The sequence below is a fragment of the Jaculus jaculus genome, chromosome 9 (assembly GCF_020740685.1).
Source record: "Jaculus jaculus isolate mJacJac1 chromosome 9, mJacJac1.mat.Y.cur, whole genome shotgun sequence".
NCBI classification, from domain to species: Eukaryota; Metazoa; Chordata; class Mammalia; order Rodentia; family Dipodidae; genus Jaculus; species Jaculus jaculus.
In genome coordinates, this window is record NC_059110.1 from 90,213,637 (window position 1) to 90,225,777 (window position 12,141).

General features: G+C 38.6%; 1 protein-coding gene across 4 annotated transcripts in view; it reads right to left on the reverse strand.

Moving 5' to 3' along the window:
- The window catches only part of Myo1d (myosin ID), a 394,397-nt gene that overhangs the window by 282,703 nt on the left and 99,553 nt on the right, over positions 1–12,141 (reverse strand). For all 4 annotated transcript variants that reach the window (XM_045158229.1, XM_045158230.1, XM_045158231.1 and 1 more), the window contains exons 5-10: positions 10,747–10,800; positions 8,051–8,146; positions 3,223–3,339; positions 2,372–2,575; positions 593–738; positions 397–511 (exon numbers count right to left, since the gene is read on the reverse strand). In XM_045158229.1, the coding sequence (XP_045014164.1) occupies positions 397–511; positions 593–738; positions 2,372–2,575; positions 3,223–3,339; positions 8,051–8,146; positions 10,747–10,800 (732 nt within the window). The remainder of the gene's footprint in view (positions 1–396; positions 512–592; positions 739–2,371; positions 2,576–3,222; positions 3,340–8,050; positions 8,147–10,746; positions 10,801–12,141) is intronic.

The following is a 12,141-nucleotide window of genomic DNA, read 5'->3' on the forward strand; positions in this document are numbered from 1 at the left end:
GAATGTGAACATTACCAGCTGAGGACAATAAAATGTCATCTACTTTACAAACAGAGGAGAAAACAAAGGAAGAACAAAATGAAAAAAAAACTAGTTTTGGAAGCGAGTTCATCTAACCTAAGGCAAAAGTTAGCAACTTAACCCATAGAGAGAAACCAGGAAGCCCAGGTGGCATCAACCTTGTGAAATGTGAGGCTTACTGGTTGTGACTAAGTCCTTCCTGAGCACCAACAAGGTGCTAACAGATTAAAGAATCCCACTGACATCTTTTTAAATGAAACAGATGTGCATGTCCCCAGGAGGAATGCTCAGGTCCAGAAGGTTCCAGCACTGAGAAGTGCAAGAAGTATACTTAACATGTGAAACACATGGAGGCATTTTCCATGGGGTACTCACATGCTTCCAAGGGATCCCCTCCCGCTGGTACTCCTCTTGCTCCTGCTTCAGAACCAGCTGAATAAACAGCTGCTGCAGTTTCTCATTGCAGTAGTTGATACAGAACTGTTCAAAGCTTCAGAAAATGGGATAAATTAGGTCTAAACACAGAAAAAGTACACAACAGAGTCTTTTTAAGTATCTTATCCAAACTTACCTGTTGTTATCAAAGATTTCAAAGCCATAGATATCCAAGACACCAATAACAGTGTTTTTTCCATGGACTGTGGTATCATAGTTCTTGACCTCTATAATGTCATTGATGCGAGAAACAATCCAACAAAAAAGACGCTCATATATTGCCTGTGAGAAAAATAACACCATAAATTCTTGCCTGTGTGGGAATGAGTCCTCTGGATTTGGTATGTCTTCAATTCCTATCCACTTTCTCATTACTGTTTAGCATATCTGTTACTACCTAAGTAGATTAGGAAATGTACATCCTCTGTTAAAGAAAAAGAAACAACTACATGCTGTATGCCCAACTAAAGTAAGAAGTCTGGACATTTCAGTAGGCTGTCAGTTACTGCACACATTATAGCACTCCCCATAATATGTTTATGTTCCACTCAAGTTTTATGAGTTCCAAAACTACATTTATGTTTATTTATAATACTAAGTAAGGGTATGAGAAAAATGCCAAGGTTTTAAATTCCTTGAGAATCAAATACACATCCACTGCTCAAGGACATGTATGTCAAGATCTATGGAGAAAGGTGCCACAGAGGGTAATGCATGTCCTGATGCAGCAGGCTCTGGAATGTCACAGCTCTCTCTTTATCTAGATACTGTCTCCAGGCTTCAGCTTCCCTTTACCCTTTAGGCCACTCCAGGCTTCTTCACTTAGGTCCTGTTTCTCCATTGATATAACTCACCAAGGGGCCCAAAAGCCTCTATGTGGATACTCTCCTATATTTCTGTACACATCTTAACTTCTCCACACCATGGTAAGTAGTTCCTCACTCTCTGATTGTTGATACCACATTCTTAATTTTCATGTTTCACTGGCTAACTATCTGAGTGAGCTGTGGTAGAGTTCTTCCTCTACCTGATCTCTAAAAGCTGTAGTTCCTCCTGGCTTTCTCTACTTTCTAATTTTCTAGGTCATTTTGCCCAGTATTAAATAATACTAACATAACAGACCCCCAAGTGTGTCATCCTAACCCAGAACCAAGGACAGCTTCTAAGCTCCAGGCTCAAGCTTGACCTTCCCTTTGAAGACTCTTAGATGGCACACAGTCATCTCAAACTCCCATCCTGTTAGCACTCTTGATCTTCTCACTCCAAAGACTGTTCTTACCCAACTCTGAGCCATTAAGTCAATGGTCTCATATGCTTAGGGATTCATTCACTCAGTAAGTATTTACTGAACACTTACTGTATACATTTTGAAGACAAAGCACTAAGCAGTCACAACAGTCTTAGTCTTCAAGGGGTATGGTGAAGGACCCTCCCTAACCAAACATGCACATGCGTGGGTGCATTGCACATGCACGGCAACTCTGAGAAAGACACATTTAGGCTGAGTCAGCAGAATCAGTAGAAGGTAAACAAGGCAGGAGAGGGAGAGTGGAACAATCAAAACAAGGGAAATGGCAGAGACTCTGTGGCTGGAAAGGGAAAGGCTTATGAAGAACTTGTGAGGCCCAAGAACAAATGAATGTGCTGAAAAGAATAAAGACAGCTAAAGAACAGAGCTAGGAGACATAGATTGGAGCCAGACCCTGATGAAGTAGAAGCCTGACTCCCTCATTCCTGCAGCTGCTCTCATTGGCAGTGACATTCATAACCAGGGGAGTCACTGTGATAACAATGGCTAGAAAGTCTCACCATGGTTTCTAAAAGCTACTGAGATGTCTGAACACATCCTCACAGCAGTTTGCTCACACTGCAGCTAATATCAACACCAGGCCCACAGGATGGAGGTCAGTCTCACCTTGGCAAAGGCATCTCTGCCGTAGCTAGCTTCTTGCTCTGTGTGCTGCTTGTCAATGATGTCACGGCCTGTGGCTACAGTTCGGTAAAGAAGGGCTTTCTCGACCATGTCTGTCTTAGTGGACAGCAATTCTGCTACTATGGATACAACTTTGCCATTCTCAATGAGTGGTATGTCACCGTCGACTACAAATTTTAAATTACCCTAACCAAAAGTGAAAAACAAAATAAAACACATCATTTCAACTGAGGTTCTAAAACATTATACGATAGGTAGGTGTATCTGTCAGTAAAATAGAATTCAAGTCATCTTGTTTGTACCTATCTTTCTATATATACATTATATATGAAGACCCACCACTTAGTCTCTTTTTTTCTCTTTTCCAGACATTTATCTATCTTGTCATTTGAGTGTATGTTTTAAATAGAGAGTCCATATTTTTGCATAGTCAAATCTATCCACTGGATTGAAGGACTTTGAGTACCCCATGCTCATTTCTCAAATATACAATGAGATAATCCTCAATCCAGTTTCAGTTTGCCATCTTCTGTTTCAAACGCCATTATCATTAGGAGGTAGACCACTGCTGACCTCTTTTTTGCTGGGAAATTAACCAGTTCAAGGTCTGATGAACCTGTGACACTATGAACTGAAGTATAGTCTCCAAACCTATAGTGGTTCAGAAAATCCTTCACAGTATTACAAAATGATGAAGAGAACCACAGGACAAATTCTTCAAAACATGAGCAAACTTTCCACTAAAGTACTTTAAAAATATATAGGGAAGAAACAAAACCTGAAAAAGCACTCTGTGTCTATAGGTACACAATGTATTTTAAGTCCCTACTCACCAAGTGAAGAATAACAGCCAAAATTTTATACACTGTTTGAATCTCCTCAGGTTTGAAGCCAATTACTTTCATGGCATCAGCTACTACTTTGAACTCTGCAGCATCGTTGATAGAAGACTAGAAATGAAAACAGAAAACTTAAGCTGCAGAAATTCCACAGAGCATCAAAATTTAACAGTTGTGAAATTAAAGTTGAATTTACCCAAAGTCTTGATGGTTTGTCATACTTGAGGGGATTATGAGTATTCAAAGGAAATAAAAGTTACTTCAGAGGTAGAAACATCATTTAGCATGTATGCAGTCTATTTGTGGGTGAAAACCATCACTTAAAATAAGCACCATGCACTTTTCTGGTAGCTTCTGTCCTGCTGTATGATCAGCAGCATGAGATGTGAGATCACAAATGGAAATGCTGGACATGGTAACTTCCAAAATACATGGGTGGCTACTGACTTTGCAATGCTTAGTCACACAATTCATCTTGTGCTGGCTGGAAAAAAAAATCCTCCCACTCTTGTATAATCTGCTTTTTAATTTCCCAGGTAAGAAAAAGGAGGCTGCCAAGAGCAAAGCTACTAGCCTCAGTTACTTAGCAAGCTGTTAAAACAGTCTAGGGCAGTACTTCACTTTTTTCCCTATCATTTGATAAACATTTGGTGAGTTCTATCTTCTATCTGGAACAGGGGAGCTCAAAGATGAACCCCCAGTTCTTAGGAACCATGACCAGTAGATTGGAAATACCAGCATGCTGACAGAATTCACAATAAATACTAACTGCACATATTACTAGTGTCCCAAAACAACAGCTGTGGATGGATCGTTATTTTAAGGAGTTTCTCCTATTGCCTGGACTAAGAGCCTGATGCTCATCTGCTTGGAAGAACATGGGTAGGAGCTTTCTGTGCCTGAGGAGCACATGCTCTTCTGTGCCCAGAGGAAGACCAGGCAAGATCCCGTGCCTAGTTGTATTTTTAGTGTGGCTAGGCACTTCACCTTGTGGAGCCTCAATATCCCCACAGATAACATGTACAGAATAATACATTTCTTAGGGAGTTGCTGTAAGAATTGAATTACAAAAAGCACCTCCCTAGTCCTTGCTATATAAAAAAGCTATTATAAACTGCAAGCATGTTGAAACTGCTGACTAACTAAATAGAAAAAAAAAAAAAAAAGATCTAAACTTCCTATAGCAGGGAGCTTCTGGCCACTTCTCTAATAATCATTTGTACCTCTATTTCTTCTTGCTAATAAAATAAGAGTTGTTTAGTCTTCCCCAAGTGCACATGAGCTCCTAACCTTAAGAAACTTCATGGAGGGCTGGAGAGATGGCTTAGCGCTTGCCTGCAAGGCTTAACAAATACTAGATTCTGCAGGTCCCACGTTAAGTCAGACACACAAAGTGATGCAAGCACACAAGGTCACACATGCACTCAAGGAGTTGTAGGGACAGGTCTGGAGTTCAATTGCAGTGGCTGGAGGCCCTGGCATGCCGATTCTCTCTCACGTTTTTTTTTAAAAAAAAAGGCCAATCTGTTGGGTTTGCCTCAAAAAGAGAGAGAGAGAGAGACTTCATGGTTCTGAACAGATATGCTCATCATCGTCTTCCTTCCAAATGGCAAGCCAGCCACAGGCATGTGATGCCACTCTGATCAATGAGACGTGAGGGAAAGTACACATGTGTACTGGGTGATGGGAGAGCTTGGGGGAGATTTCCCCCAGCCTATAAAGGAGATAAGCCAGAACATTTCCTTTGCCTGTGAACCTAGGACCGCAAATGACATTTGGGGACCACAAGAAAAACCAAACTAAGAAGAAAAACAGGAATGTAATGTAACAGGTGTCAATAGGGGGAAAACAAAGCAAAAATTGTCTCTAACAATACTTTTAAGGCAATGAGTCAACCAGCTCTGGATCTGCTCTATTGTAGCACTTTTTATAATTTGGGATAGGTCAGTACCTTATTTTTTTTGAAAACTTTTAATTGGAATTTTTCTTATATGCAGTCCAAGGTATTCTAATTGTACTTGACTTCTATGTTTGAAGATTAGTTATAATATATATCATGTAATTCTATAGTTATTAAAATTATCCTTTTATTTTTATGGGAAGATACTGTAATGTAATAAGAATAGGTTTACTTAATTAGGATTTATTGAATGATTTTATCAGTAAATATAAACTATTATTATATTAGCTCTACATGGTAAGATTAAGTACATATATTAGAGTTTGACAATGACCATTCATTCCTTATTTCTATTATAGAGGAAGATGACAAAAAGGAAGAGAATAATGGAAAACTGTGATGAAACCAGAACCTAAGCTGAATTTAACTTAGAAAATATTCTAAATGTTTACACTTAAGTATTAACATGATGGCCAAAAATAATTTTATTAATGAAACAGTCTGACTAAAAAGGAATAATTAGCCCAATTACTGACTTTTTAAGTGTCAATTTTATAACCTCTACTTATCTGTAAGTATTTCTGGGAATTCTCAGAAAGTTGGAATGTTGCCTTCTATTGTTTAATTTTCGATTAGCTGTCAGCCAAATATTTCTGTTCTTAAATGACTATAAAAAGCTGGTGTAACCTAAATGTCAAATAATGAAAAATTAATTGTAAAAACACAAGAATCATTTGTTTCTATGTATAGCAATAAAAAGCATTGCTAAGTCAACAATGAAGGCATAATTAGCTTAAGTTGAATAAAGCCACTGCTTTTCGTTTGTTTCATCTGTGAGATAGGGACGTTCTATGTATCCCACATTGCCTCACCATCTTCCTGCCTCTCAAGTGCTGGGATTAGAGGTATGCACCCCCATACACAGCTATGCATTTTTCTATTATAGAAAAGTTAAGGGCTGGAGAGATGCCTTAGCAGCTAAGGTGCTTGCCTGAAAAGCCAAAGGACCCAGGTTTGATTCCCCAAGACACATGTAAGCCAGATGCACAAGGTGGTGCATGTGTCTGGAGTTTGTTTGTAGTGGCTAGAGGCCCTGGTTTACATTCTCTCTCTCTTTAAATAAATAAATAATTTTTTTCAAAGGAAAAGTTAAAACTACAGAAAAGTAGGCTGGAGAGATGACTTGGTGGTTAAGATGCTTGCCTGCAAAGCCTAAAAACTAATGTTTAAATTTCCAGGTCCCATGTAGCCAGATGCACAGTGATAGAAGGACACAATGTTGCACATGAGCACAAGGGGGCATATGCGTCTGGAGTTTGTTTGCAGTGGCTGAAGGCCCTGGCATGCCCATTCCTTCTCTCTCTCTCTCAAAATAAATAAATAAATAAATAAATAAAAATACAGAAAAGTAGAACAAAATATCTATAATTGTACTTTTCCTAAATAAAAAAGTTGTGACCTCTGTCTTCCATCTTACTCCGTGGATTTGTATTGTGTATCTTTCCTCCTGTAAAATGGGGTAATTCTGAAATTATTCCTTTATAGTCTACCATGAACTACTGCACTATTAAGATAAGTTGTAAAATGATTATCAGAAACAAATTTAAATGAATGAGCAAAAAAGTGCCAATATCAGTGTTCACATGCAAGAAAAAGGGGAAAATGTGTTGTCCAAAATCATGAAGAAACAGAAATGGGTCACAAATTCTTTTCTAAGATAATCAAAATCAATATTAAAAAAAAAGATACGGTGATGGAGAGATGGCTTAGTGGTTGGGGCGCTTGCCTATGAAGCCTAAGAACCCATGTTCAACTCCCCAGATCCCACATAAGCCAGATTCACAAGGTGATGCATGTACACGATCGCACATGCACAAAAGGGGGCATATGCATCTAGAGTTTGATTGCAATGGCTGGAGGTCCTGGTGTGCCAATTCTCTCTCTCATAAAGGTGTGTGTCAGTGTGTCATCACATCCACCAAAAAAAGGCACCCCCCCCCCAAGAAAAAAGAATAAGCCAGGTGTGGTGATTCACGTCTTTAATCCCAGCACTCAGAAGGCTGAAGTAGGAGGATCACTGTGGGTTCAAGACCAGTCTGAGACTACATAGTGAATTTCAGATCAACCTGGTCTAGAGCAAGACCCTACCTCAGAAACAAACAAATAAACAAACAAACAAACAAAAACAGAGAATCAAACTGCTTTAAGTATTTGTTTATTTTGTTTTTCAAGGTAGGGTTTCACTCTAGCCCAGTCTTACCTTGAATTCACTATGTATTCTGAGGTTGGCCTCAAACTCATACAGATCCTCCTACCTCTGCCTCCCAAGCCAAAGTGCTTTCTATATTTTGTTTTGTTATACCTACTTGCCTTTGGCCAAACAGGAAATCTTAGGAAGCATATTTCCTAGTCCTAATGGTATTTTATGGTGTCAAAATCAGATTAAAATTTGAAAGAAAACACTGAACACAGAAACTTTCTTTCTGTTAGATGGTGACAAAATATGGTAATGGATTATTAAGCAAGGTTGTCAACTCAATAATGTATCAAATATCTGTCCCTGAAAATTTAATGGTAGAACAGAATAGAAGACGTATTTATCTGCCTAAAGGCAGCAGGACAGGGCAGATAAACAGTTCATGTTGGGCTAGGTAGCTGACTCAGCAGTTAAAAGTACTTGCTTACAAAACCTGTTGGACCAGGTTCAATTTCCCAGTACCCACATAAAGCAAGACACACAAAATGGCACATGTGTCTGGAACTCATTTGCAGCATCAAGAGACCCTGGTGTGTCCATACTTACTTTCTTGCTCTCTCTTACAAATAAATAAATAAAAATATTTAAATAAAGAAAACAGTTCACATCCCTTCTGATTCTTTTTGATTTCTGTACTTGAGCGCTCTCAAAGGAAACTAACTTACCTTCAGCTGTGCTCCAACATGGATGTAGCTGTAGGATGAAAGGGATTTCTGCAGATGTAGAGAGCGCAGCATCTGCTCTGAACCTCCTTGAAGTAGCTGAAAAATATTTAAGTAAAATAAATTACTCAAATACATACTGATCCTGGAATATCAAATATTCTTAGTGGTTATTTAGTTCCTACTCATTGTCTAGGCTTTCTTGATTTAGGTTCTCTTGTTTCATGCTTTTAAGAAATTCTTTGGATTTTACTACCTGTTGTTGACTTTATCTGCAGGTAAATGGCTTTCATGCCATCAGTTACACAGAGTATTATATCATCATGACACTATGACTTAAATGTTTCAGCACATTCACAACAAAACTGGTCTGAAAATCTCTTGCTTTGAATATGACCATCTGTAAGACAGGAACCTTTGCCCTGAGGTGCTTGCTGGCTTAGCAGTCGCATTACAGAAAGCATAGAGCTCTTTTTCAGAACTTAGAAAATGTCAACATTGGCACAGAAAAGGCATCAGCAGTCATGTGCTAAGCCACACATGAGCCAAAATGGCTTTTGCTCATCAAGTGCCACAGCAGGAAAGGAGTATAACTGGCTGACACTACTGCAGGGTGAAGCACATTTCAGTTACTTTAGGTGTGAAGGACAGTGGCAAAATGGTGTGAATTCTTGAAATAAACAATTTTTAATTTTGGCATAAAAAACACTCAGTTTATCCAAAATATAGCAAATTGTCAAGAAAAAATACAAATACAAAATTGATAGCCTTTTAGGACTTTGGAAGGTGTTATGTATGAACATTCTCTATTAAACTATAAACTTTGATTTAAAAGGTATAATTGGGGCTGGAGAGATGGCTTAGTGGTTAAGCGCTTGCCTGTGAAGCCTAAGGACCCCGGTTCGAGGCTCGATTCCCCAGGACCCACGTTAGCCAGATGCACAAGGGGGCACACGCATCTGGAGTTCGTTTGCAGTGGCTGGAGGCCCTGGTGCGCCCATTCTTTCTTTCTCTCTCTCTGTTGCTCTCAACTAAATAAATAAATAAAATAAACAAAAAAATTTTTAAAAATAAAAGGTATAATTGTAAGATTTTTTAAAAAATATGTTTTTATTCATTTGTGAGCAGAGAAAAAGGGAGAGAAGGAATGAGGGAGGGAGAAAAATGAGAACACCACTAGGACCTCTGACTACGAACTCTAAATGCATGCACCACTTTGTGCATCTGGCTTTATCAGGACCTCTGACTACGAACTCTAAATGCATGCACCACTTTGTGCATCTGGCTTCATGAGGACCTCTGACTACGAACTCTAAATGCATGCACCACTTTGTGCATCTGGCTTCATGAGGACCTCTGACTACGAACTCTAAATGCATGCACCACTTTGTGCATCTGGCTTCATGAGGACCTCTGACTACGAACTCTAAATGCATGCACCACTCTGTGCATCTGGCTTTATGAGGACCTCTGACTACGAACTCTAAATGCATGCACCACTCTGTGCATCTCGCTTTATGAGGACCTCTGACTACGAACTCTAAATGCGCGCACCACTTTGTGCATCTGGCTTCATGAGGGTACTGGGTCAACAGGCTTTCCACCAAGGACCTTTAACCACTGTGCCATTTTCCTATCCCTAATTACAAGGTTTTCAAAGAATAATTTTTAACCAAGTACATCAGACCTTGTAAGCATAACTGAACAATATCCACTAAAGTAGTTACCTAACTGAATTTGACATTGTATTCCATTGCAGTGTCACCATTCATCACCTTCAAAGACAGTTAGACATGGCATTCTTTTGTTTTGTTTTGTTTTGTTTTGTTTTGTTTTGTTTTGAGATAGAGTTTCACTCTAGTCCAGGCTGACCTGGAATTCACTATGTAGTCTCAGGGTGGCCTTGAACTCATGGTGACCCTCCTACCTCTGCCTTCTGAGTGTTGGGATTAAAGGCATGCACCACCATGCCCAGCTTATCATGGCAATTTTTAAAATTCATAGTTTTGATTCTTACAACTCAAAACAAGATTAATTAGATCATCCCAACGTTTTAACATTAGTATTTGTTTATATCACTTTGTACCTTCAAAAATTACAATAATGTATCACACTTGTTTTCTAAGTGCAGACTTGCCAAAGGTGGGATATTTAAAAGACTTTGTTTTGGACTCTGATAACATTCTCAAAAGAAACATTAATTTTTTTCCTAGGCTTTGTTGGAATGAAGAAGAACCATTTTCCCTTGAGTTTATATTTATACTTTATTATTTTTTCAAGTAATCATATTACTCTATAGCCACTAAGAAAAAAATAAATTGATTTGTATTTCCAACTCTCAAATATAGTAAAAATAGCTTCAACTCAAAAATAAGATTAATTTAGCATATTTAGGACTTGCTATATCAAAAGCTTTCATGGTTATTAAATTATAATCTCTGTTGCAGAGAAATTTAGTGATGCTTAGTCTAGGATATCATTTGATTGGCTAACCATCTGCCCACTCTCACAATAATTATGCTAATCATATCTTTAAGAAAGCAGGAAGGGCAGAGTATGTACATGTATGCATACACATGTATAATATCTTGTGGGGTCAATAAGCCAGAGAGGTATTAGATAGATGAGAGCCCAATATAAAGATATGAAATTCCTGTACAACCAGGCAAATGACTAATCCAGCATAAGAGATTACTAACCTGATAGAAAGAATGGAAGCTTCTTTCTCCTGGTTGTTGCACAATCACTCGAGACTAAGAAAAACAAAACATATTAAAATGGTTCACATGAAAATGTAGCCATAAAATAAAATAGAAACAACTTTCTTAGAGAATCTTGTATATAGTTCATTTAAACATCTTAAAGATTCCATGGATAGAACTTATCTAAGACTGAATGTTCTCTATAGCATTTACTTGGCAATGTTTTGATATTTCTTATATTGCTTAAAATGGAAGTCTGTGGCTGTATTAGAGAATGAAGCCTTTTTTTTTTTTTTAAACTTGGGAGTCTAAAGATAGTATATGAAGAGGGGTAAGGATTAGAGTGGGGAGAATGGAAAGGAATGCTAGCAAGGAACATTCTCAACATACCCTTCCACAGGGTCTGCTGACATTTCAAATAGCAATGCCTTATATCCTGTGATAAAATCAGTTAACATCAGTCCAGGGGACTGACTGCTGCCTTAGATGGTTCTGAAAGAACTGCTGTTAGAAGCGGAATCATGCGTTCATTCAAGAGACCCTTTCAATTGAATGTGTATATACATACAGCCAGGAAACATTTTGGAAGAGACTAATAATACTTGGCATTTCCTGGCCTTTTTCAAGTGACTCTGATGTTTCCTTAATGTCAGATCTCACTATAGCAAATAAAAATAGAGATTATACTGTCATAAAAGATGTTGTGGACTAAATGGAATAGAAAACCAAGAAACATGTAAGCTTAGGTGACATACTCAAGGCAGAAGACAACTCTATACAATATAATTAACTATGGCATTCAGAAGCACAAACACTGTGATCTTCTGCAGCCAGGCCCAGTAATCATCAAAATAAGCTAGGACACAGCCTCTCTGGCTGTGGTGGTTTGATTCAGGTGTCCTCCATAAACTTATGTGTTCTGAATGCTTGATCCCCAACTGATGGCAATTTGAGAATTGGAACCGTATTGGAGGTATATCATTGGGGGAGGTCTTATGGGTGTTATAGCCAGCTTCCCTTGCCAGTGTTTGGCACAACCTCCTGCTGCTGTTGTCTACCTGATGTTACCAGGAGGTAATGTCCACCCTCTGCTCATGCTGTCATTTTCCCCTGCTGCCATGGAGCTTCCCCTTGAGTCTGTAAGCCAAAATAAACCCTTTTCCTCACAAACTGTTTTTTTTTTTTTTAACTTTAAAAAAAAGTTACTTATTTGAGAGCAAGCGAGCAAGTGAGAGATAGAGATACACAGATAGAATGGGTGTGCCAAGGCCTCCAGCCACTGAAAATAACGTCCAGACACATGTCCCACCTTATGCATCAGGCTTAAGTGGGTCCTGGGGAATCAAACCTGGGTCCTTTTGCTTTCCACACAAGCACCTTAACTGCTAAACC